This window comes from Musca domestica, unplaced genomic scaffold (genome assembly GCF_030504385.1).
Source record: "Musca domestica strain aabys unplaced genomic scaffold, Musca_domestica.polishedcontigs.V.1.1 34, whole genome shotgun sequence".
Classification (NCBI taxonomy): Eukaryota; Metazoa; Arthropoda; class Insecta; order Diptera; family Muscidae; genus Musca; species Musca domestica.
In genome coordinates this window covers 1066854-1094603 of record NW_026712313.1, presented here as the reverse complement: position 1 = coordinate 1094603, position 27750 = coordinate 1066854, and the positions used below count along the sequence as shown (strand labels likewise).

Genomic DNA, 27750 nt, shown 5'->3' with positions numbered 1-27750 from the left:
TTTGTTTCAATGGAAAAAGGTCCTACATTAATTATATGTTTTTTAAAACTCTTTCTTTTTTTGATTTTATTTCATTGTATTGTATTTTATTTGTTTTTGTTTTATTACTTTGATTTTTTTTAATTGTAAACAAAAAATATTGATTTCACAAAGAGTAAACAAAACAAAAATAAATTTGTAAACAAATTTATTGTAAGTTTTAATTTTTTGATAATGTAATGGAAAATTTAAAAACAAAACATAAAAAAACTGTTTTAGGTCTTAGAAATTTTTGATATAAGTTTAAATAAAAAATATATATATTTTATAAAACTAAAAAAAGAAACATGTGTTTTATTTGATTATTAAGCTAAGCAAAGGAAATGGACGTGATTCACGAAGGGGTTTTATTAGATACAAAAAATGGAAAACACTCATTGGTGTTGGAAAATATGGCCAAATATAAAAAAGAGGTTCCACTCTGTACCAGAAATTGGAACTAGGTTAGGTTAGTCAAGGAAAAAAGGAAAGTAGGAATAACAAGCAAAAAAGTAAGTAAGTTCGGCGGGCCGAAATTTAAAATAATAACAATTTTCAAAAAAGAAATCCGTCGAAAAATACCGCTTGAATGAAAACGGTTATGTGGGAGCAATACGAAGACATGGACCTACATAGTTAATTACCTGTCACATGCTGTAGCACCAATTATGAAACAATTCCGATGAATAATGTCGCTAAAATCATCAATATACTGAATAAAGGAAGGTACTGTTATATGTGGGCTATACGAAGACCAGGAACCGTATAGACAATTTTCTGTCATAGATTGTAGTACCCATTACGAACATCAAATAAGAAATATGAAACAATTCCGGTCTATAAGATCTCTAATGACATAAAAATGCTGAATATTGAGGGTGCCGTTATATAGGGGGCTATACGAAGACGTGGATCTGCATTAGTAATTTTTTGTAGGTTATCGTTTTTATTAACATCTTCCAATACGACATTTAACACAATTCCGTTGAATAATGGGGTTAATATCATAAAAATACGGAACATTGGGAAGTACCGTTATATGGGGGCTCAACCTGCCTACTGGCAAAATACACGAGTGTGCAAAATTTTCTAGCTCAACTCGTTCGAAAAATAAATAGCGTAATTACAACGGACAGACGATCAGACTGACGGACAAATTTAATATATCCTCCATAGTATGGTGGAGGCTATAAAAATTGAAAGAGTTGATAGGTGATAGATATTTGTGGAGAAGTAGAAAGGATGGAGAACAACGTCGAATAGAGTTGTGCTTTAACTCTGGTGCCAGAGCCAGTAAAGACTTTTTGTCTGAACGCATGCTAAGACCGAATAACTCCTTGTCTTTCCCTTGATAGAGCATGATAGCGGCATAAAATGGGCTCGGTAGTTTAATTTTCTTCCTCATTTGGACGTTCTTGATCGAAAGTTGCGATGGCCTATTGTTATCCGTAATATTGATTTATTCATGCCATTTATTACATCTGGCCAGATTTGTTTTGATACCATTCTCCGTGGTCTGTTGCTCTGTTAAAATTACAAAGAGGGGGTGATTTTAACATTTCGACGACTTTAAGGTCTGTTGACTATTAGCCAATTCTTGCCAATTCCTCGGCTTTCCCATTTCCTTCAAAATTACAATGAACAGGCACCCAGATTCCCAAGAGCCTGCATTGGAATTGATTGTAGAATCAATCCAACTTGTAGGACAAGGCCATCCTAGTTGCTCACAGAATAATCCGAACCCGGTGCTTTCTTCCATTTTTGATCCATCTGTAGAGGTAGGTTGGCTCCGCTCCATTCATTCCTGCCTGGAAATGGTCTGATCTCTACCAACTTTATAACACATCTTGTGTTGAAGGAAATATTGAGATTTACCAAGTCTGAGTGGAACCGGATGTTCATTTCGCCGTTTATGAGATTATACTCAACATTTTAACCCTTGGTAGGGGGGTACCAGAAGGAGAGGACCGATTTATCCCATCTTCACAACAGATCTTGTGTTAGTAGAAATAAAGGAATGTGTGATTTTATAAACATTTTGGTTATTCAAAATGTTGACCCTTTGTGGGGGTGGTGGTACCAAAAGGAATCGTTAGATCGACTCCAAATGCCCTGAAACGGGTTTGGTCCAAAGAGACCTAGGATCTAAAACCGTTATTTCGATGAGGCACGTTTTGGTATATATCAAAAGATAGGGTATATATCTCTATCCATATGGCTGAGGGTATAATAACGTAACGTTTTGGGAAACTTTTAATATGAAAGTCGTAACGGAATTTGATCGAAAGGTGTAAGGTGAACAGAAAAGATGATAAAGGCAAAAATGTTATCTGAGTGAGACCGTAAATGCAAATACTACCTTTATTAGACCATCTAACATTATCATTAAATGTCTCAGCTATGAAAAGGAAAGAAAGTATTTTAAACAAGTAAGGCTCGTTTTTGATCTGCACATAGCAAAAGCTTTAGATCCCATCCTTTTGTAGGAATAACTATAAAAAATAATAAATCTATGCAATCGAGACTAATACAAAATCCCATTTTTATTCCGAAAAACAAACTTAAACAAAAACTTTCAACTGAAACATCGAAGAACCCAAAATTTGCAACATATTTTTTATTTCTTTGTAATTTTTATTTAATTTCTTATCGCATTTTCTTCCTTACTCCTATGACACTTTAAAACTAACCATATTTACAAACACTTTTAACGACTATATACTATCACAAACAGTTGAATACAAATGTGTATTGTGAATGATTCGGAAATAAGAAAATAAAATAAAAAAAAGAAACAATAATTTTTTACTTAACATAACTATGATTATTATGAAGTGCATTTAAAGGCAAATTTCTTTTATAACTGAGTTATTTCTATTCGGCTTATAACTAGAATGTATGTACAAAAAACTTTTTTCACATAATGACTTAGTTCAGCTAACTATAGTTTTTTTTTTTTTTTTTTTGTACAGAACCAACTTAGAGGGTAAAGATGAGAAAAAAATGTGTCAAATACTATATCAATATCATCTTCAAAAAACGCAGATGAATAATAGATTTTCTTGTTGTTGTTGTTTTTAATTGGTTAGCATATCTTCATCGTCAGAGACCGAACGTTTCCAACGTTTAGTCAATGTCAGTGTAATGCCGGTAATGAAGAAGATACCACCCAAACATGTCAAGGCAATGCCAAAGTAACGGCCATAGGATTCCAAATTGATTAAGAGCTGCAAAAATTTGGGAAAATATTTTCAATTGGAAATGAGTTTGAAGGGTGATGTAGTTTATATTTAAAGTAAAATGGAGAAATGGTTGAGAATCGAAGGATGATGATTGAATGAAATAAAAATGAAAAAGCGCAAGAAAAAAATCTGAGGGAAGACCATATATCTACACCTCTTCTTTTAATTTTGAAATTCGTAGTTAATGTTCGTTAATTAAAATTTTGATTTCATATCGTAACCCCGAAGTAAAATTGGGCCCACTGTAAGAAAAAAGTCAAGGATGCAATTTTCAGGTGGCCACTTTTAGAAGGAGGGACATATGCTTCTAGACCACTTAATTTGACAAAACATACTCATGGAGAAATCTAAAAGTGGACAAATATGAATTTCATATTGTTACTCGAAGGTTAAATCGATTTGGCCCATTGTAAGCAACAAGTCAATGATGCAACTTTGTGGTGTCCACTTTCTGAAAGGGCATCGAAGAGACATCTGGATTCACATATTTTGACAAGTCAAACCCATCAGGAAATTTTATAGTGGCCAGACTTAAATTTCAGTTGTTCAGTCTAAGGTGAAATTGGTTTGGGCCCACTGTAAGAAAATGGTCAAGGATATAACTTTGTGGTGTCCACTTTTAGAAAGGGAATCGAAGAGGCTCCTAGGCTACATATTTGAACAAGTCAAACCAATCGAGAAATCTCAAAGGGGAAATATTTAGTTTTCATATAATCACTCCAAGGCCTAATGGATTTGGGCCCACTGTAAGAAATGGTCAAGGATATAACTTTTTGGTGTCCACTTTTAGAAAGGGCATCGAAGAGACTTCTGGACTACACATTTGGATAAGTCAAACCAATCGAGAAATCTCAAAGGGGAAATATTTAGATTTATTTAGATAAGTCAAACCAATCGAGAAATCTCAAAGGGGAAATATTTAGATTTCTTATAATCACTCCAAGGTGAAATTGCTTTGGACCCTATGCAAGGAAATGGTCAAGGATGCAACTTTGTGGTGTCCACTTTTGGAAAGAGCATCGATGAGGCTTTTAGTCTTCATATTTTGACAAGTCAAGCCCATCGGGAAATCTCACAGTTGACAGACTTAAATTTCAGTTTGTCTCTCTAAGGTGAAATTGGTTTGAGCCCACTGTAAGGTAATGTTCAAGGATGCAACTTTGTGTTGTCCATTTTTGAAAAAAGCTTCGAAGAGGCTTCTAGACCATTTACTTTGACAAAGTAATCCCATCGAGTTATCTCACAGTGCCCAGACTTAAATTTCAGTTGGTCACTCAAAGGTGTTATTGATTTGGGTCCATTGGAAATAGCCAAGGATACAATTTTGTGGTGCCCACTTTTGGAAAGAGCATCGAAAATACTTCTAGGCCACAGATTTTGTCAAAGCAAATCCAGAGGAAAATCCCACAGTGGCCAGATTTAACTTTCAGTTGATCACTCTAAGGTGAAATTGGTTTGGACCCACTGTCAGCAAGAGGTCAAAAATGCCACTTTGTGATTCCCATTTTTGGAAAGACAAGATGTAATTGGTTTGAGCCCTCTGAAAGCAAATGGTGAAAGATACAATTTTTGTGGTGTCCATTTGTAAAATGAGCATCGAAAATGCTCCTAGACTACTTTTTTTGATAAAGCAAACCTATCGGGAAATCTCACAGTGGCCAGACTAAAATTTATTTATTATTGGTCACCCTAAGATGAAATGGGTTTGGGTCCACTCTAAGGAAATGGTTAAGGACGCTACTTTGTGATATATATTTTTGGAAAGAGCATCGAAAATGCTTCTGGGTCACTTATTTTGAAAATGCAAACTCTTCTCACAGTGGCCAGACTTTGGTCACTCCAAGGAAAAATTAGTTTGGACCCATTGTAGAAGAATGGTCAAGGATACAACTTTGTGTTGTATATTCTTGGAAAGAGCATTGATAATGCTTGTAGAATAATATTGTTGAAACATCAGAGTTGAAATTGGTTTGGTCCCATTGTCCTTGAAAGCATAGGTATATGTCTATATTCTATGTCTATAATAATCGGTTTAAAATTATCATTTTCTACACAACAGACAGAAGTGGTACAAGCCTGTTCAGGAAAGAAAAGATCAGAACCTACTTTTCAATTACATTGGAAATGAAAACTAACAGCAAAATAAAAGCGCTATCTAATTTATTCTTCATTTTAAAGTAAACAACGATTGACTGATTAATTATTTAAATCAACAGTTTCACTGGAGTTTTCTAAGAACAAATAAAATTGCGATAATAACTGAATGTGAAATTAATTCTCTATACAATGAAATGAGTGATCTTAAAACAAACCATTAAAACTTACCTTGGCTTTCCTGGCAAAATCCTCGGTCAAAGGAGCAGATTGTTCGAACCAGAACAAGGGCAGTAGGAATTCATTGATATCACGATAGATACTGCAAAAAAAAAAAAAATACACAAAATTGTATATCTTCAAATGTTCAAAAATTCGACTATCAAAACTTACTCATAGTCTTTATCGCGTGTCATCATCAAATTGATTTGCACACGACCATCAATATTCAATGGTATACCGGTAAAAGGTTCCACGGCAATGCGGAATCTGTGTTTCTCATAATCCGGATTCATGCCGGTAATGGCATTCCTGTACGACTCGTCGGCCAAATAGAAATGTGGGAATGAGGCATAAATGGGGGCATTGTCACGACATTTCTTACAATCAACCACACCAGTTTTCGGGCATACTTCCTGTTTGGGATCACAGAAACACTGTTGTATGGGATAATTTTCACCCGAATCCAATGTCTCCTCAGTGCCTACCCATTCGGTGGCGGTTAAACCTAAACGTGTGATGGTTCCATTGGGCTTTAGATTCATGAAACGGCATGTATCGGTAACGAAAAGGGTCAATTCGCCAGTCGTATCCAGATTGGGTGGGAAAGAATCACCGGTGGTGCCATTGACCGTACCACATGGGGCTGGATAAAATCCAGTCTCATTACGTCTATTCCAATGTGTCAGCTGGCCCAATTTCGAAAGATCATTTTCGCCCGTGTAAATTGTGAATGAACCATCATATTCCAATGACATATTACGATCGGCCAACCAGGCAAATTTCGTATAGGGAATATTGATTTTCGATGTATTGAAAAGATTGAGGAAATCAATAAGTCTATCCTCATAGCCATGGAATATCCAATCACCGGCCTTTTGGGTTGTTGCCAAGCTGCCACCCTCACGATTCAGCATAAAGTTGATGACTTTCTTGATTAGTTTATTTGAGTGACGCATTTCATCGGCAACGGTCTGAAAAATAAGTTATTATATCTCATTTATTGTATTTGGGATGGATATATGAATTTTTTCACTTACCGCTGTAATGGGATGAGCTGTGGTAATCAAATCATCCTCGGTACCATTTGATCTGGAGGCATCAAAAAACCATGAACGCCTTTCGTAATATGTTACCGTGCCGTTTTCATGATGCGTTATATTCTCCTTGGAGTGTTTTTCCAAGTAAACATATGGTCCCAATTCAACAAAATTGGGTTTGACATTGGGATTGTGTATCTCTTCGGGATTGGTCCAATTGAACATATAGAAACTGAGATAAATGGGAATTGGTGCCTGTTTCCAGCTGTCATAGCTTTCACTGCCCTCAACCAAAACTAAATTCTACGAGAGAAGCCAAACAAATAAAATTATAAATTAAAATTCAAAAAAGGTAGTTTTTAAGTAGAGTTGGGTAACTTACATTATTTATAATGGACTCCGACCAAGAGGGCCACATTACAATTAATAAAATACCCAGGGCAGCAAATACGGTACCCAAACCGTATACCCAGGCTTTGCGTTGTGTAACACTGCAGCAATTGCAACACATTTTGCAGCAATTTTCAATTAGACAAAATTGAAAAATGTATTGAGTTTAAACTTGAATTGCTTCGATGCAAAGAAGCCGATGACTCGTTTCAAAAATGTATTCTCCCCTATATGAACATCTGCAAAATAAAAAGAAAAATAAACATTAGATCGTTTTTTCTTAAACTATAGCGAAAGAGCCTACAATTGTTGGAACACTTATAATGGTGAAGGTGTAGAGCTTTTTTTAATATCGGCTAAAGAAACTTAATCAAGTAAATCCATAATTTGTCTCTAACCTAAAATAATTTTAGATAATTAAAAAGTATCAGTCGGGTTTGACGACAGATGTATACCCTCGGCCAATGTTCGATTATTTAATTATATTTTGACTTTAATTATAATTATTCAAATTGTTGACCCTGTATGGAGTAGGTTCCAAAGGAATAAATTAATATAGTCCATTACGTATCGGACCTAAATAAATATAAAATAAAGATGCGATGTGTCAAGTTCGGACTATATCGACTACTTCCTTTATATAAGATATGTAATAATTTTGAGAAAATATTGAAATGTGGGTGAGGTACCAGGTATAGTAGGCCGAAGTATTCCAATTTTCACATTTCATCTAATAAAGGTAAAAATATCGATATGGGCAAAATTACAAGAAAATCGAAAATTTATATCCAATTTTATGCGAAATCACAAATTCCATAGTTATCTCAGGTTTTTGGTTGAGAGAAATATTTAGATACAGCATGTTGTAAAGAATCGTTGACTTGTGACCCTTTGTGGATGAGGTACCGGAGGAGTTTCGCAGATATATATCATCTTCACAACAGATCTTGTGTCACCAAAAATGTTTGGATGTGTGAAGTTTGAAGAATTTTGGATTCTTATTTCGTTTTCTTTGAACGTTTTGTTTTTCAAAATCCTGAAACCTATGTGGGGGAGGTACCAGAAGAAATTGTTCGTTCTCTACCATCTGTATAGCAGATTTTGTGTTGATGGAAATATTGAGATGTGCCAAGTCTGAATTAAATCAAATGTTAATTTCGGGGTTTATGACATCCATGGGTATTCAAAATGTTGACCCTTTGTGGGGAAGGTACCAGAAGGAGTGGACCGATATTATCCATCTTCGCAGCATATCTTGTGTTAGTAGAAATAATGAGATGTGTGAAATATGAAGAGAACCGGATGCTACTATCTTTATAACAGATTTTGTGCTGATGGAAATATTGAGATGTACCAAGTCTAAATGAAATCGGATTTTAATTCCGCATTTTATAAGATTCATTGATATTTAAAATTTTGATCCTTTGTGGGGAAGGTTCCAGATGGAGTGGACCGATATATCCCATCTTCATAGCATATCTTGTGTTAGTAGAAATAATTAGATGTGTGAAATATGAAGAGAACCGGATGTTTATTTCGGATTTTATGATCGTTTTGGTTATTCAAAACTTTAAATCTTTGTGGGGCGGTACCAGAAGGAATGGTCCGATCTTTACCATCTTTATAACAGATTTTGTGTTGATGGAAATATTGAGATGTGCCAAGTCTGAATGGAATCGGATGTTAATTTCGGGTTTTTATGAGCTTCATGGTTATTCAAAACTTTGACTCTTTGTGGGGGAGGTACCAGAAGGAATGGTCCGATGCCTACCATATTTATAACAGATCGAAATATCGAGATGTGCCAAGTCTGAATGGATTCGGATGTTAATTTCGTGTTGTATGAGCTTTCTAAATATTCAAAATGTTAACCCTTTGTGGGGGAGGTACCAGAAGGAGAGGACCAATATATTCCATCTTCCCACTAGACCTTGGGCTATTAAAAATATTGTGCTGTTGTTAATTTGAAGACAATCGGACTTTTACATCTCATTTTATGTGAGTTATGATTATTCAAAATGTTGACCCTTTGTGGGGGAGGTACTTAATGGTGTGGACCGATATTGTCCATTTTCGGACCTGACATAGAACTGATGCAAATATTAGTATTTGCAAAGTTGGAGCAAAATCGGATTATCCTTTCTCTTTCTGTGCAGTAAATTGTTTTCTTTAAAAATTTTGACATTTAGTGTGGTAGGTACCAGAAGGAGTGAATCGACAGTGAATCGAACTCGTTCTAAGTTTGACAATAATATTACGATGTACCAAGTTTGGATCAAATCGAATACTCCTTACGAGAGTTGTCGTGCGCACCAACTTCCCAGCCAGGCAGACAGACGGACGTACATCGCTAGATCGACTCCAAAGCCCTGAAATGGATTTGGTCCAAGGAGACCTAGGATCTAACCCCTTTCTTTCGATGAGGCACGTTTTGACTGTAACAAATGATATATACCCTCTCTAGCTTTATGGCTGAGGGTATAAAAAGTCGGTTTAAACTTAGACAACTACAGTATAATCCAAAAACAAAGCAAATACATGGTATCTATAACAAACTTATTAATGCTACTTTATTGTCTTTAATCTCAAAACGATAGAATGTGGCCAGTAAAAATGCACCCGCAAATTACCCCCAAGGTAAATATTTGAACCCATTTTTCTAATCGATAAAGGAGGTGATAACATTTTATGGCAGACCCCTTGGGATTATTTTTTAAACCGATTATTGGAACCTGACACCTTGAGTGGTGCTGTTGAGTTCTGAATAATTTCCAATAATTTGGAATTTTAAAATGATAAGATTGGGGTTTTGATTATGTGGGAGATTAGGCGAAAATTGTTCGCCGCTGAAATAAAAAAGTGTTGACGCACAAGATTAGTAGTATTGATATATGTATAATGAAGTTTTTAACATTAAATCCTAAAATATATTTTCATAGCTTGAGATTCTTTGGAGGATTTTTTAATAAAGAAAAATATCAATATTTTCAATTTAAAAAATAAATTTTGAAGGACAATCAGTTTGATAATCATGGAAACTTATTTTGCGAGGATTTGAAATATTCTGGAGGCTGTATTAAAGCCTTGGGCACGCAAACATTTAGGCCGCAGACCTTGAACATTCCAACAGGACTCAACACCATCGCCTCGGCACGTGCCACCCAAGAATGGTCAAAAAATGAGGTTCCTCGCTTTATTTCCAGCGCAAAATGACTACCAAAATCACCGGATACCAATCCGTTGGACTATTGTGTCTGGAGCATTTTTGAAAGCAAGGTTGGCACTAAAAATACCAAAGTGTCGATTACCTCAAGCAAGCGCTTCGCCGGGAATGGACCAAAATACCGTGGAACAACATTCGGGCAGCGTGTGATGGTTTTATTGGCCGTTTGAAGACCATAATTCGCGCCAAAGGTGACCAATTCGAACAAATCTAAACTTATTCTAAAATTTGATGCTATTTCCGACATGTTTTGCTTTCATTCAATAAAATTTAAAAAAAATGTAAAAATTATGGCGATTGACATTTTGCAGTTTTTTATATCACCCTGTAGTTAAAAAAACCTTAAAAATCCATGATTATAAAAAATATTGTCCTTCAAAATTTATTTTCCAAAAATTAAAAAATTAAGTTTTCTTAAAAAAAAATAGAGAATTGCAAGACATGAATTCTCTATTTTTTTTTTAAGAAAACTTAATTTTTTAATTTTTGGAAAATAAATTTTGAAGGACAATATTTTTTATAATCATGGATTTTTAAGGTTTTTTTTATCTCACCCTGTAGTTTCATGTCTTGCAATTCTCTACTTTTTAAAGAAAACTTAATTTTTTAAATATAAATTTTGAAGGACAATATCTTTTATAATCATGGATTTTAAGGATGCTTTTGAAAGACGGACCAACCACCTTTATTCATGATGTTAGGAAATTTTTGAAGAATCAAAGTTTTCTCAGTTGGAATATTTCAAAGGCCACTCGTTCGACAATTTCTTGTTTGGGAATTTGCAAAAATAGGCTGAGAATATTATTACTGTAATCTATGTTTGTAAACATATTTTTATTCACATGTCACCACCACCACCATCATTGACCTAAAGACCGTAGATTAATCACATTCCTTATACTAAGTTAGGACGGCTGCCTCTTATCTCGTTCAGTATTTGTGTTTACATTGAAGGAATACATATTTTCTGCTATTGAGTAATGTGAGTAACCCGCTTTTTATCGCTAAAATGTATTTGTTTATCACATTTCTATTTTCATGTACACATTTGTTTTTATTTTTCAAAAAAAAAAAATGCAACACGCATTATAGAGGCATAGTGTTCGGAGTTATAGTGAGAAAGATAAACAAAAAAAAAACGAATAAAACTTAAGCTAAATTCGTCCGGGTCTAACTTTTAATACCATCCATGGAACTCCTATACGACTCGTCGGCCAAATAAAAATATGGGAATGAGTTTATACCTCACGAGGTACCAGAGTGGAGCGATATATTCCATCTTCTCACCAGGTTTGGGTTGGTAGAAATGGTGGGATGTGTGAAATTTGAAGGGAGTCGTATGCTTACTTCGCTTGGTTTTGCTTATTCAAAACTTTAAACTTTTGCGGGAGAGGTACCAGAAGGAATGGTCCGATCTCTACCATATTTAAAACAGAATTTGTGTTGATCGAAATATTGTGATGTGCCAAGTCTGAATAGAATCGGATATTAATTTAGCGTTATATCAGCTTTATGGATATTCAAAATATTGACCCTTTTTGGGGGAGGTACCAGCAGGAGTGGACCAATATATCTTCACACCAGACCTCGTTTTAATAAAAGTATTGTGGTGTGTGTAGAGAAAATATATTTATTCAAAATGTTTACCCTTTATGGAGGAAGTCCTTGATGGAGTTAACCGTTATTGTCTATTTTCGCACATGACCTAGCAAAGTTGACGCAATATCGGATTATCATTTCTCTTTCTGTGCAGTAAAATATTTTTTTTTTTTTTTTTTGAAAATGTCGATTTTTTTTGGGATAGGATCTATTATTACGATATACCGTGTTTGGACAAAATCGAATACTTCCTTCGAGAGTTATCGTGCGCATCAGCCAGCAAGACAGGCAGGCGGACATCGCTAGATCGACTCCAAATGCCCTGAAACGGAGCCATATGGCTGGGGGTATAAAAAAAGGGTTCATATGGTTATAAATTGAAGCCGAAGCAGTTAAAATACCGAAAAGTCGATAGCTATTGTTACATGGGGGTCAATCCAATGTGTGGATTTTCGTTGAATATATCTTGAAAGCTTTTAGTGTGTCCACAAATATTCCGAAATATAAGATAACAACGGATTTGCTTTTTTGGATGTTTTAAAATTACAACGATAGCCCCTATGTGCTGCACCATAAAGTGGACCTTCATTGAATATTTTGGCGAATAGTGACTACACCAATATGAAATCGAAATGCCAAATTACAACTGTAATCGGGACCGAAAATCTGTAGAGAGCTATACTAAAATGTGAATTTTCGTTGGAAATTCCTACTGATAAGTTAAACTATCCACTGAGAAACAGAAATGTAAATTTATGGCTGATTTGGTTGGGAATTTCCACCAATTTATCCGAAATGTCGAAAAATTCTATAAATTTTACGATTGGCTCCTAATGCCTTACAGCCCAAAAACATCGGAAGTTTACTTTTGAGCCACCTTGTACATGCATATGTACATTATAGACATTCCGATGTTTTTTTTTTTTGGCTGTAATTAAGACATTAGGGGCCAAATGTAAAATTTATAGCATTTTCTCATAGGAGAATTACATTTGGGGTGCCCGACAAATATTTCGTAGGTATAGCAAACAGAATGAGAAATTAAAAAAAACCTGTGTCTCTATTTTTGCTGGAGGGTATAAATAATTTAATATTTTCCAAAGTAACACACTCAAACTAGACCGGTCCGAATTTTGCAATATATAATGGTTAAATCGTCCAAAATACTACTTTCTCCTATATTTATCCACTCCTTGCCAATGTTCTATAGAAAAATTCAGTGGATCTATTATTTTTTTAATATATTTTTATATAGTCGAAGTAAAAGGCATTACTTTTTTATCCAATTCTTTCAAGTATATATCGAAAAAATATATTTCTATATGGTCCATGGAACATGCATCACTGTGTTGATTTTTTAAAGTGTTTAAATTATATATTTTGTTTTATTTTTTATTGAAATTCTTCACGATTCTTTCAGTTGAATTGTAAATTAAAAACTCCACACTAAAATAAATATATGGAGCTACTTCACTTTTGAATTGTGTATTTATTTCGAATTTATTGACATTTTCGTTAACTCACACAAAATATTGCAAAAATGTATGCTTTCTTTCACAAATCCATATGCGATGATGGATAGATTGAAAACCGATGAACGACAACCACCAGCCAACACGATCACAAGAGAAAGTTCACCCGCTGTCGTAGCAAAACAAATTTCAACTAAATGTATGCGACACTCAACACACAATATTTAAATAAGTATAAAGAAGAAGAAAACATGGAGGAGAACTGATAACACGACACAACACATCGTACACTGTATATATATAGACGTACCAACAAACAGTTGGTTGATGGGTCGAGTGCCGCCGATCCTATCGGATTGTGTTATAGCAATCAATTGGTTTTAAAATCGATTAATCTAAATATTGATTGGTCTGCAATTGGTGGTATCACCACCACCATCGAGGGGGTATATAAATTTAAGTAGCAATAAATATTGCAACAAAGTTTCCGATTTTAAGATTACTTAAGGCTAGTAATATAATCAGAGCGTGGACTGCAAAAGCGTGGTAAAAAAAACAATGGGGAATTAAGGGTGGTACCACCCCCACAAAAGGTCGAAATTTTCTAAATTATATTTTCTGCAAAGAAATGGAAACGATAATCCCTATTTCCTCCAACTTTGCAAATCCTAATATTTGTGTCAGTGCCAGGTCAGGTGCGAAAATGGACAATATCGGTCCACTCCATCAAGTACCTGCCCCACAAAGGGTCAAAAATTTGAATAATTACAACTCTTCTAAAATGTGATGTAACAGTCCGATTGTCTTCATACATCCCAGTAATTTTATCAAACCAAGGGCTGCTGCCAAGATGGTATTCATCAGACCAATCCTTCTGATATCTCCCCCACAAAAGGTCGAAATTTTCAAAAAAAATATTTTCTGCACAGGTAGAAAAGCAATAATCCGATTTTCTACAATTTTGCAAATTCTAATATTTGAGTCAGTTCTAGGTCAGATGTAAAAATTTTGAATAATTAGAATTCTCACAATATTTTTATTAACCCAAGATCTGGTGTCTGCTACCTCCCCCACAAAGGGTAAATATTTTGAATATCCATGAAGCTCATAAAACGCGAAATTAATATCCGATTCCATTCAGACTTGGTACATTTCCATGAACACAAGATTTCTTATAAATATGGTAGAGATCGGACCATTTCTTCTGGTACCTCCGCCTCAAACTTAATTATAAAAATAATTAATTAAAAAAACTTAATTATAAAATCCGAAATTAGCAGCCGTTTCTCTTCATATTTCACACATGCCTACTACTACCAACACAAGATCTGCTGTGCAGATAGGATATATCGGTCCACTCTTTCTGATACCTCCCCAAAAAGAGTGTCATATGTAGTTTCGAGTCCATTTGTTGAAATTACAGTACAGCCCTCACTTTTACAAATAGAGCTTGAAATCTTTGCACAGAGATCGATAATACTTCTAAGATTTCTGATGCTGAGGCTATACGAAGCCGTGGATCTGTATAGTAAACTTACTGTCATAGAAAGTGATACCCATTACGAACTTCAAATACCAAATTTAAAACAATTCCGGTGAAAAGTGAAGTAGAGTTATATGGGGATTATACCGAAACTTAGACCAATATGGACAGTTATTTGCAAAGATGTTTCCTAGATACTGGGAACACAAACTGACAATTTACAGAAAATCCTGGCTAAAATTGCGATTAAAAAACAACAAAAAAAAAACCATAAACAATGCCAAAATTCCTGCAGACCTAAAACACATCTGAGTAAGATTTTATCAACTTGCTATGTTTCGTTCAAAGGCTAGAGAGAACTCCTCAGACGGACAACGCTAAATCGAATTAGAATTTTATGCTGATCAAGAATACATATACATTGTGGGATCTAAAATGTATATTCCGAGGTGTTACACACGGAATGACAAACTTAATATGGTGGAGAATATAAAAAGGAATATATCGGTCCAAGTTTAGGTATATCTCGCATATAACGGTACTTCTTGGTTTTAGGTATTTTGGAGTCGCCTGGCCCTGATTTCCAATGAAAATTGCCTGACAAGAAATATTCAAAATTGGTCCACGTTTTAATATAGCCCCCATATAACGGTATTGTTTCGAACTTAAAGGTTTACGATTCTGCCCCAATTTTAAACCAAATTTAATATTTCGGGTTCTCTGGTTTATATTTACTGCTCCCAAAAGTATTATAAAGGTATGGCTACTTTTTGGCTCCGATATCACACTACCTCTAGATTTTCAGAAACTTCTACCTCAATTGTTGTTGTTCTCCGAGTTTAAATTAACAACTTATAAAAAATATACAATTAGGTAAATTTGTGGTAAAAATCCAGTAAAACTGTACCTTCTCCTGATAGTCGACATTGTAAAGATTTTGGTCCCAATTCCCAACCAAATTACTTGTAATGTGATATTTTGGGTTTTCACTGAGCAGTTTAACTATTCGGAAAAAATATTCCATTTCGGTCGGTTCGGTATTATTTATTTTATGTGAATAAAAAATACCGACTTTCAGTTACCTATTCAAAACTAGTTCCAATCAAAGATGTATTAAATTGTCTGCAAGTATTCTCAACAGATAACTCTTAACAGAAATCCAATTGAGACATTTTGCATTCCAATAAAAAAAAAAACAAATTGATTAACGTATCACGAAGATTAAAGTACAAAAGTTAACATACAATTATGTTAATCTCTAAGGCTGGCGATATGCACTTAACCATATATTTCCACTTATTTTTGGAAATTTGAATATTGCTATCTTTATGGTGGAACAATATTGGCAGTTATGTCACATTTTTATTTAAGGATTAATATTATTTCAAAAATGTTTAACAAGTACCAGACATTTTTTCAGATGTACAAATTCTTTTGAAGAGCGAAAAAGTGCTTTAAAAAAATTGCCAACATTCTCAAGCCATGTTAAAAAGAGAAAATAAATGGATTTGATGTATTTCTCCAAATAAAAATGTTTTTCATTTCTATCAACTAAGAAGGAACGTTCCATGGAAGACTTAGAAAGGTAGTCTAAGGGCAGAAAAATAAAGGTTATTTCAGTAGCCAAATAGAATATGGCAATCTTCCAGCCATATCCTTTCTAGGAAATTTTGAATAACCAAATCGCAAAGTGTTCTCGATAGTCTCATGAATTCCGTATTGGAGGCCTCGAATCGACGCGGAACTTAGACCTTATCTTTCTCGTGGTCACAAAGTGTTAAATCAGAAGATCTCGGTGACCAATTGATCCGGATCTTGCAGACACAATATGAAAGCCAATTTTGTACAGATCAATACCATGTAACGCCATTAATCAGTAATCACCTCGGGCTAGCAGTTGAATCATTCACCGTGACTGCTGATCCAACTTCATTTTCGAAAAAGTTGCGTCCAATGACCTCGCCGGACCATACACCCCAGCAAAGAATGACACACTGAGGAAGGAGAGGCTTCTCAAAATTAATACCAGACCTCAGCTTTGAAATGTCAACCATATGATTTTATATGGAATTCCGGATCAACTTTGTACAGATCAATATCATGTAACTCCGACCAGTAAAAAATCAATAATCATCTTTGGGTACCGATTGAATGATTCGAAGTAGGATCCACTGACCCCGCCGTACCATACAGCGTGAGATGAAATAACTGAAAACAAATTTCAGGCTGCTGTCAATTGTGAGCCACTCGCCCGACAGCTGTTAAAATTATTTCAGTTACAGCTCATTATATTGTTTAAAAGCTTACAAAAGCATTTTGGTGAGAATTTTCCAGAAAAAAGTAATTCGTGATGGAATTCAAGCGTGATAGTGTGATTTCTTTATATTTGGCTGCAAAACCACAAGTGGCTATCGTTAGAGCACTTCACCATTTGAATGTGAATAAATCTTTTGTGTCTCGTACCATCGCTCGTTACCGTGATACTGGTAGCGTAGCCCGACGTCAAGGACGTCTCCGATGAGAAAACATTCGGTGTCCAGCAGTTTGTAAACAACCAAAATTATTGTGTTTACTTGCCAAAGAGGTCAGCTGAAAATGTGCACCTTCTGTTGGCCACCAAAACTCAAGCGCCGGCCATGGTGATGGTGTGGGCCGCCATAACAGCCGATGGTCGCTCTCCGCTCGCAATGATCGTCTGTCGACATCAGAATAAATGTTGATTATTGTCGCAAAAATTTTCTGCAGAGTGTATTAAAGCCTAGGGCACGCAAACATTTCGGCCGCAGACCTTGGACATTCCAACAGGACTAAGCACCACCGCACTCAGCACGCGCCACCCAAGAATGGTTACAAAAGGAGGTTCCTCGCTTCATTTTCAGCGCACAAAGGCCACTAAAATCTCCGGATACCAATTCGTTGGACAAGGTTGGCACTAAAAAATATCAAAGTGTCGATCAACTCAAGCAAACGCTTCGTCGGAAATGGGCCAAATTACCGCAGAGCGACATTCGGGCAGCGTGTGACGGTTTCATTGGCCGTTTGAAGGCCAAAATTCGTGCTAAAGGTGACCAATTCAAACAAATCTAAACTTATTCTAAAATTTGATGCTATTTCCGATATTTTTGCATTCGTTCAATAAAATTTAAAAAAAATGTAAAAATTATGTTATATGTAAAAAGAGGAGAGGAGCTTCCCTCTCCGTGTCAACAGGACGCATTTATTGAGATGAAATTTTCCATATGATATTTGTGACACATACGATATAATGACCTTAATTTTGGAACTTCCGACGAAATTCAGCCCAAAAGCAAGTGCTTGAAATTTTGGTGAAAATCGCTTCAGATATACCTATAGCTCCCATATATACATTTCGTCCGATTTGGGGATTTAAGTCCCTCACATGCGTAATATGCACTCCACAACAATGATATTTGATACCGGGCATAGGATACTGCTCGAAAATATCTCTGCCAAATGTTATCGAGATCGCTTCAGATTTTTATATAGATATACATCTTCATCCAATTTTACGGTTATTGCTCATATTCAACCGAATTTTACCATTTTTAGAAATTCGGTCCGGTATATCTATTGCTCCAATAAATATGATTTAATATAATTCTCATTGAAGTCATATCATACACTGTACAGCAATGTTATTTTGTTCACAGTTGTTATGATCTACTTAACATAAATTGTCAATATAATTTTTTTGTTACGGTAGCTTTACTAAAACCGCATAGTTGTGTAGGGTGGTATCATATGGTCGGCCTCGCCTGACTTTGGACCTTTCCTTGTTGGTTTTTTAATATCGTAGTAGTGTAACTAGAAATAACACTTCTTGTTGAAAACACCTCTTTAGATTCGACGTTTGCCTCCTGTTGCCTTTCATCATTTCAGATTATACGTATCGGATGCAGTTGATTGCACCATGTTGGTGTCGAATACTATCGTTGGGTTGAAAGGTTGTTATCTTGTCGAACATATGGTCTTCTTTCACGTGACGAAAATTCAAATGCAGACGACAAAATAATAACAATTAGGGAAACGTGAATGTATTATCGAAATACTCTGTTTGTGGATATAACATCATACTGATGGCGTAGATAACAAGAAATGCAGGCTGGAATTCAATGCATCACACTACAAAAGAAAACTCTTCAATATGCCACCCTCATACCAAATATCTTATTTTCTGTAAAAAAGAAACATTCATCAACAATTTCTAACAGCATTAAATGATTAATTTAGTTTACTTCATTTAACCTAGAAATTTAACATTCGAATCAATACTGTAAAACCTTTTTGCGTTTTCCCATAGCTAAGGTGATTACTATCTCCAAAAAATATTAATTTTATTTTCTGGCCATAAAACTACTTTAATTCGGGCGATTAGATTCGAATGTACCTGCGACATGCACTCTACATTCTTTTTCTTTGCAGGTGATTAGATTAAGATTATTAATAAACTGGCAATAAAGTAGTAAAGGGTGTGTGTGTGTGTGTGAGTTTGAGTTGGCACAACCCTCTATTGAAAACACCTCCAGCAAAGGTGATAAGAATTTAGTTTATTATACACACGACGAATATTGTTTATTTGATAATATTGATGTGAAAACACAATAACAAATGTCATATCGCGATCAAGTCACGTTGTCGTTGGACATTGTATAAAGCGACATTGGATTGACAAAATTGATATTTGCTTAGCTATTTGTAGGGTCGTTAACTCATTACTTCCAAGGGGGGGGGGGGGGGGGGGGGGGGAGTTTGTCTTAGGTCTCCTTTGTGTTACAAATAGATTAGAATGTTTTATGGGGCTGTTGTTATTGCAAAGTTATTTTGGGAATTTTTCATCGATATTATAAGGAGATAAAAAAGATATGGGTGCTTCCATACGACCTGTATTATTGTAGGGCTCAATACCAAGGCTACATAATTTATAAAATTCTTTCAAAAAAAATTGAGAAAATTGTAATTTTAGGAAACCATTTTAAAATACAATCCAGAATACAACATTTATACAGCCGGGTATCAGCGAACCAGCATTGTTTACACTTCTTGTTCTATTTATTCGAAAAGCTAATTAAAACAAGTAAAAAATTCCCTCCACTATTCGGTTCAAATTTTGGTAATTTTCAAAAAATTAAAATCCATCAAAAATTCTGTTAAAATCTTAAAAATACCGAATGTATCCGTATATTAGGGTCTATACGACGACGTGGACCTCCATACGCAACTTTTGTCATAAGCCTGCACAGGCAATTTTCTGTCACAGGCTGTAATATCCATTACGAACTTCAAATGCGAAATTTGAAACAATTCCGGTAAATAATGTCGCTAAAATCATCAAAATACCGAATATCAGAGGGTACCGTTATATGGGGGCTATACGAAGACGTGGACCTGCACAGACAATTTTCTGCCACAGGCTGTAATATCCATTACGAATTTCAAATACAAAACTTGAAATAGTTCCGGTAAATAATGTCGCTAAACTCATCAAAATACCGAATATCGGGAGGTACTGTTATATGGGGGCTATACGAAGACTTGGAACTGCACGGACAATTTTCTGTCGTAGGCTGTAGTATCCATTACGAACTTCGAATACCAAATTTGAAACAATTCCGGTCAATAATGTCGCTAAAATCTTCAAAATACCGAATATCGGAAGGTACCGTTATATGGGGGCTATACGAAGACATAGACCTGCACGTACAATTTTCTGTCACAGGCTGTAATATCCTTTACGAACTTCAAATGCCAAATTTGAAACAATTCCGGTAAATGATGTCGCTAAAATCATCAAAATACCGAATATCGGGAGGTACCGTTATATGGGGGCTTTACGAAGACGTGGAACTGCACGGACAATTTTCTGTCGTAGGCTGTGGTATCCATTACAAACTTTAAATACTAAATTTGAAATAGTTCCGGTAAATAATGTCGCTAAAATCATCAAAATGCCGCATATCGGGAGGTACCGTTATATGAGGGCTATACTAAGACGTGGACCTACATGGCCCATTTTCTGTCTTATGCTGTAGCATCCATTACGAACTTTAAATACCAATTTTGAAACAATTCCGATAAATAATGTCGCTAAAATCACAAAAAAAGGCATATCGGGAGGTACCGTTATATGGGGGCTTTACGAAGATGTGGGCCTACATGGCCCATTTTCAATACCAAAAGTCCTGCAGATATAATACACATTTGAGTAAATTTTTGTTAACTTACTTCATTTCGTTCGGAAGCTAGAGTGATATTCACAGACGGACAAACGAATAGACGGACAGACTTTGTTAAATCGACATAGAATTTTATGCTAATCAAGAATATATATACTTTGTGGGGTCTAAAATGCATATTTCGAGGTGTTACAAACGCAATGACAAACTTAATGTACCCTCCATACTATGGTGGAGGCTATAAAAGTATACGTCGGTTTAGCCGACAGATGTATACCCTCAGCCAATGTTCGATTATTTTAAAATATTTTTTGACTTCTGTTATGATTACTGAAATTGTTGACCCTCTATGGAGAAGGTCAATATGGAGTAGGGCCAATATTGTTCATTTCGTATCGGTCCTAAATAAATTTGATATAAATATTCATAAATATTAAAAACTTCGACCCTTTGTGGGGGAGGTACCAGAAGAAATTATCCGATCTCTACCATCTTTAAAACAGATCTTGTGTTAATGGAAATATTGAGATGTACCAAGTCTGAATAATTTGAAGACCATTGGACTCTCAAGTCACATTTTATAAGAGTTATAATTATTCGAAATTTTGAACCTTTTTGGGGGAGGTACATGATGGAGTGGACCTATATTGTGCATTTTCTCTCCTGACCTAGTACTGATGAAAATATTAGGATTTGCAAAGTTGAAGCAAAATCGGATTATTTTTTCTCTTCCTGTGCAGTAAAATATTTTTTTTTTGAAAATATCGACCTTTTGTTGGGGAGGTACCAGAAGTAGTGGGCCGATGTTGTCCATCTCCGAACTCGATTTAAGTTTGACAATAATATTATGATGTACCAAGTTTGGACCAAATCTGATACTCCCTTCAATAGTTATCGAGCACACCAGGCAGCCAGACGAACATCGCTACATCGACTCCAAATGTCCTGAAAGGGACCCAAAGATACCTAGGTCTAAAACCGTTATTTCGATGAAGCACGTTTTGACCGTATGAGGGCATAAACAATTCATAACCCCTCAATTTTTCCCTTCCCGTTTTTCATTCCGAAACGAAAAACTGTTGTTGTGACGATCGTCAATAAAATTAAAAATCTCACATTACCACATTATTTTTCTAAGTTGACTCACAATTCTTATCACATTACAATAATTCATTTCACTGGAAAACTTTAGCTTGCAAGTGTTATAATCTCTGAGAGAATGCGAAGAAATAAAAAACAAGGTAAAAACATTTACTAAGACGATTGCATTACTGTAAGCCACAGATTCAAGTTGAACTTCAGCCGTAACGATAAAGCTTTGCTTAAAATAATTTTTGAAATTGTTTTGAATGACTCATTAAATGAAATCATTTCCATTTTGCATATAGAAAAGTAATTTATTTAATGCGGTGGGAAATTGCTAAACGGATAATAATATTCTGGAACAGATCCAGGGAGTGAAAGAACCGAAAATGCCAAGTTTCTTCGATATGGTTAAAAATATTATTTCAGTGTGGGCTGAATTAATAAATACTGATAAAAATATTGAGATGTGTAATAATTACTTATTTCCAGTTTTTTTATATATTTTGTGTGAGAGGTACCAGAAGAAGTGGACCGATATATCCATATTTGCATTACAACTGTTGCTTATAGAAATATTATTATTTTACCTTTTGTGGGGGAGATAACTGAAGAAGTGATCCGATATATTCCATATATCCACCAGATCTTGTATTGGTAGAAATCTTGAGATGTGCAAACATCGAGGGCAATAGGACTTTTATTTAACATTTTATAGAAGTTTTAATTGTTAAAAATGTTGACTCCATCAACTATGGAGTGGTCCGATACTTTCCTTATTCACACTAGACCTTGTGTTGATGTAACTATTTGGATGTGCTGGATTTTAATGGAATCCGATGCACATTTCTCGTTTATGAGCTTCATGGTTGTTTAAAATTTTGACAAGTTGTGGGGAAGCACCAGAAAGAGATGGTCGATATCTACCATCTTCACATCAGATCTTGTGTTAGTACATACATTTGTATGTGTGATGTTTAAAATGAATCGGCTGATTATTTCACATTTTTCAAAAAAAAATTTTCCCTTTGTGGGGGAGGTACCAGATGAAGTATTCCAATACATCCCATTTTCACACCAGAACTTGTGTTAGCAGATATAATGGGACGTGTGAAATATAAAGAGAACCGAATGCTTATTTCGGACTTTATAGTCGTTTTGGTTATTCCAAACTTTGACCCTTTGCGGGGGAGGTATTAGAAGAAATGGTTAGATCTCTACCATCTTCAAAACAGATCTTGTGTTGATGAAAATATTGAGATGTACCAAGTCCGAAAGGAATTGGATGTTAATTTCACGTTTTATGAGCTTCAAAATTTTTCAAATTCAAAATTTTGACCCTTTGTGGGAGACGTACCAGAATGAGTGGACCGATATATTCCATCTTCATACCAGACCTTGGGTTAGCAAAAATATTGTGATGTGTGTAATTTGATGACAATCGGACTCTCAAGTCAAATTTTATAAGAGTTATAAATTTTAAAAATTTTAACCCTTTGTGGGAGAGGTACTTGATGGAGTTAAGCGACATTTTTCATTTTCACACCTGACCTAGCACTGTTGCAAATATTAGGATTTGCAAAGTTGAAGCCAAATCGGATTATCCTTTCTCTCTCTGTGCAGTAAATTATTTTCTTTGAAAAGTTCGATCTTTTGTGGGGAAGGTACCAGAAGGAATGGATCGATATTGTCCATCTCCGAACTCGATCTAAGTTTGATAATAATATTACAATGTACCAAGTTTGGACCAAATCGGATACTCCTTCGAGAGTTGTCGTGAACATCGCTAGATCGACTCCAAATGTCCTGAACCGCATTTGGTGCAAAGACACATAGGGTCTAAAACTGTTATTTTGATAAGGCACGTTTTGGCCGCATCAAATGCCATATGGCTGAGGGTATAAAAATTCTTAGAGTCCTCCTTTTTTAGTTTTTTTTTTTATGCAGTATATTGCTAAAAGAAGTTAAGTTCTACTACCTAGGGCATTCCTTGGTACTATCATATTTTTAATCTAAAATTTCACTTTAACCTTTAAAATTCGGGAAATGTAAAGTTTCTTTTATATGGGAGGTATACCGAAGAGTCAATATTTTACGACAGTTTTTAGCAGGAAGGGGTATATTGTGTTCGTCATACAAAATGCCAAATCACATCAAAACCTGTTGAATATGTTTGTCGATATCTTGAAAAGTCCCTCAAGTCGGTGGTAGGGTTCAATTAGAAGCTATATCAAAAACATGTTCCACATTGACAATTAATTTGTTATCCTATCCCCAACAAGAATGTTAAATTTGAGCAAAATCGATAGAAAACATGCGCTAAAACCTCTTCAAAGAAGTAAAATTGGGTGAAGAGGTCTATGGGAGCTATATCAAATTGTATATTATTATTTTACAAGGACATCAGGTGTTCATTAAGAACACCAGATGTTAAATTTCAGTACATTTCAATAAAAAAAAATGTTCCTAACATCTTTAAATTTCTTTAAATCGCATAGTACCGTTATATGGGGACTATGCCTTAACGCGAACCAATCTTCATAATTTTATGATTACATCATTTTTACTCGTTATGAAGCTAATCGTATCAGGTAATCGAATCAAATCGATTAGTTGTATAGGAACTTTTTTGTCACATCTTCCCACACGTGTGGGACCATTGAGGAGTGAATGTGGCTCTTTGAAATAGGCAACACCATATTTTGGGTCAATAAAATTTCGACTTTAACTATGAGCCATTATTTTTTTTTCTGCAAAAAATGTCATAATTTCAACACGAGACTACTATTTCAAGAAACCATTATCTTCCACTTGTTCTAATTCTTATTATTTGTATTTGTATTTCTTTTTTTGTTTTTTATTATTTGTTTCAGATTACTTTTAATGGTGTCAACTCAACTTCTTCTTGAATCCAGTTTTTGAGACGCCGCACTGATCTAGTTTCGCAGAACTTGAAATATATTTAAAAATTTAATAGATAAATTCATTGCGGTAGTATTCATTGGAAATGATTAATTATATCGGTACCTGTTTAAATGTTAATTCTAGTTTCCGCATATTTTTAATATTCATTTTTGAAAACCGGTGAATACATGTTGATTATGAATGAAATAAGTGGACATAGAAGAGAACTGAGATTGAAAAATGTTCATCGGACATAGCTTGAAACCTTTTTCATATCCTAAAGCCTCCGAACACTAAAAAATCCTTCATACTACAAAAAATTGGAAATTAGTAAAGTCAATAAGTTATACTAGTGAAAGCCGGGGGCATGAGGGATCAATGTTTGATGTTATCGAGATCCAAGATTAACTCCTAGAACTCTATGCGAGGATTCTATCCTCAACATGATACTACAACAGCATTGCACGCCATATGCACACATATTAGTCGAGAATTACACCATAACAGCCCTTGAGCTATCAAAGGCATTTGTTGCAGTCAACCACCTCACTCTGTTAAAGAATGCAAAGAGAACTACCACCCGGCCATATTGGAAACGATAGATCAAAAACTATATGTGTGAATGCCATTCGTACCTGTAAATTCTGGAAAAAGAAGTCGAAGAGGAAGTTCCCCAAGGAGGGGTGGTATCTCCAAAGCTGTTTAACTTCTACCTTCCCAGAATTCCTCGCTCTTCCAGACGGCATAAAGATCGTAACGTTGGCAGACGATTGTTGATTACTTATGAGTGAGGTGGAACATTTATTCCGCGGAGCTAGCTGCCTACTTCTACGCGAAGAATATGAAAATATCCGCCAATAAATCAACGGCCACAGTATTTACCACATGGTCTGTGGAGATGGTAACACAACTGAGTGTGCAGGTCGAGGAAAATATGATTACGACCACGAACTACCGTAAAATCCAAGGGGTCACATTGGTCGTCCACGCTAGCCACAGCTATATGCGACAATGAAAAGTGGTATCAAGGTCCGATAGCCGACAGAGATGCGGATAAGGTGACCTTGCTTTCCTTTTATAACGCGATAGTTTGGCCTGTCGTAAGTTATGCGACCTCAGTATGTTCTGCGAATATGAGTGCAGCGGAAGAACATCCAGACCTGCCAGAATGCTGCCCTGAGAATCGCGACTGGGTGCCTCCTCATTACACCTCTAGATGAAGAAGCCTATCAGGCAGGTTGGAGAGGCGTTCATACTAATGCAGTCAGAGGTGCCGTCAACCATTACAGTATGAATGCCGTCCTCGGAATCCATCCCCATCCATTGCAGCTGAAGAGCGCCGGCTGCCTAGACAAACAAAGTTTTGGCTCAATTACGTTCAAAAACGGTGCAGTCGTCTTAGCTCGTATTGGACACGAATTGATGAAGAAACGGCTGCCCGGCGTGTTAAAAATTGCCCGAAGAAGATCTTTGACTTTAGTCTGAGGAAGTAACCGAATTTTGAACCTAGAGCTTGAATTGAATTTGCAGAAAATGTAAAAGACCATGACAAACGACGACGAAAAATGCTTCGGCTTTGCGAATAGGTTTCACAATTAATTAGTGATTTTGAATATTATTAATAAGTTCTTGAAGCGTGTATCGTTTCAATTTTAGGAATACGTACTTTGAAGGGAATTCCAAAAACCCTTTACCTCTACAAAGCCATATCTCCGACCCTGATTCGCTATTACAAAAGTCTAAATGGCTATGGAACATGTCTTGTGCTCTCTTCAGCTCTTTTAAGTCTATTGAGTGGACCAACGATGTAGTCAGGTCAATTTTTAAGTATATTCTGAACAGTTTTTTGTTCTTATGGATTGATAGTAAGTAGGGGCCTTAGTGCAGTTAAGTCCTTTAAATATTTAAATAAAGAAATTAGAAGACTATATAGAAATACATCTTCCGGGAAGAATTTCTATATGGGAGAACCCAAAATTACAGCTAATAACTCAAAATAACATCCGATTTCCGCTTCCCCAATATGAGTGATATAATGCCAAAAATTAATTTGCCCTTCGATTACCTTGTCTTCATTTTTTATTTTGCATTCAGTGAACATCTGAGAATCACTTCACTCCAGCTGGCCATATTTTTAACATCATACCAATCTGGACAGGGCAAAAATAATATTTCCACAATACACTTGGATATGACGATAAAAATACATACGAATGTGCAAATATAACAATAAGAGAAATGTATGCGAATTGAATAAGGTGTTAAAGTCAAGTTCATTGTTTGTGACTTACCGTTTTTGTTGTTTGTTCTGGATTTAAACTAATTTGTTTTTTCACTTCTTATTGCAAAATGACCGGAGACCTTGAAAGCGCGTCACACCAAAAAACAGGAAAATGCGTCACACAAGGCAGAGTTAACTAATTTGAGTAAAGGTTTTTTTTCGCAATTCACTTTTCACAACAACACCAATTATTGATAGTAATTAAAAGATTTTAATAAAAAAAAGAAGAATTCAGGCACTTTGGTTTAATTTTTTCACAATCTAGATTTATTATCTTATCATAGGCAGTGCATTGTTGTAGGCGCTTTTTTGTTCTTTATATTGCTGTTGTTGTTATTATTGTTGTAGTTTGACTTTTAAATTGTTGGCCGCAGCAACTTCAATCAATCAACAAGAAATAATAATGACCGACTGAGATTCAGATTCGAAGAATTTTTTCGATAAAAGTAAGCACGAATCGCACTGATATTTCAGTTTATTGGTAAGAACGGGGATGAATGTGCTTTGT

At 35.4% G+C, this 27750-nt stretch overlaps 1 protein-coding gene across 2 annotated transcripts; it reads right to left on the bottom strand.

Annotated features, from left to right (window-relative positions):
• Positions 1-2631: 2631 nt before the first annotated feature.
• LOC101889200 (protein croquemort) lies at positions 2632-27750 on the bottom strand. 2 transcript variants are annotated; one of them, XM_059125627.1, is made up of 6 exons: positions 27253-27750; positions 6996-7242; positions 6614-6916; positions 5748-6547; positions 5586-5676; positions 2632-3245 (listed from the first exon to the last, which is right to left on the bottom strand). In XM_059125627.1, the coding sequence occupies exons 2-6, from the start codon at positions 7122-7124 to the stop codon at positions 3096-3098; spliced, it is 1473 nt and encodes a 490-aa protein (XP_058981610.1). In that variant the 5' UTR covers positions 7125-7242; positions 27253-27750; the 3' UTR covers positions 2632-3095. The 2 variants fall into 2 exon arrangements, with proteins under 2 accessions (XP_058981610.1, XP_058981611.1); XM_059125628.1 differs by lacking the exon at positions 27253-27750 and adding an exon at positions 13350-13501.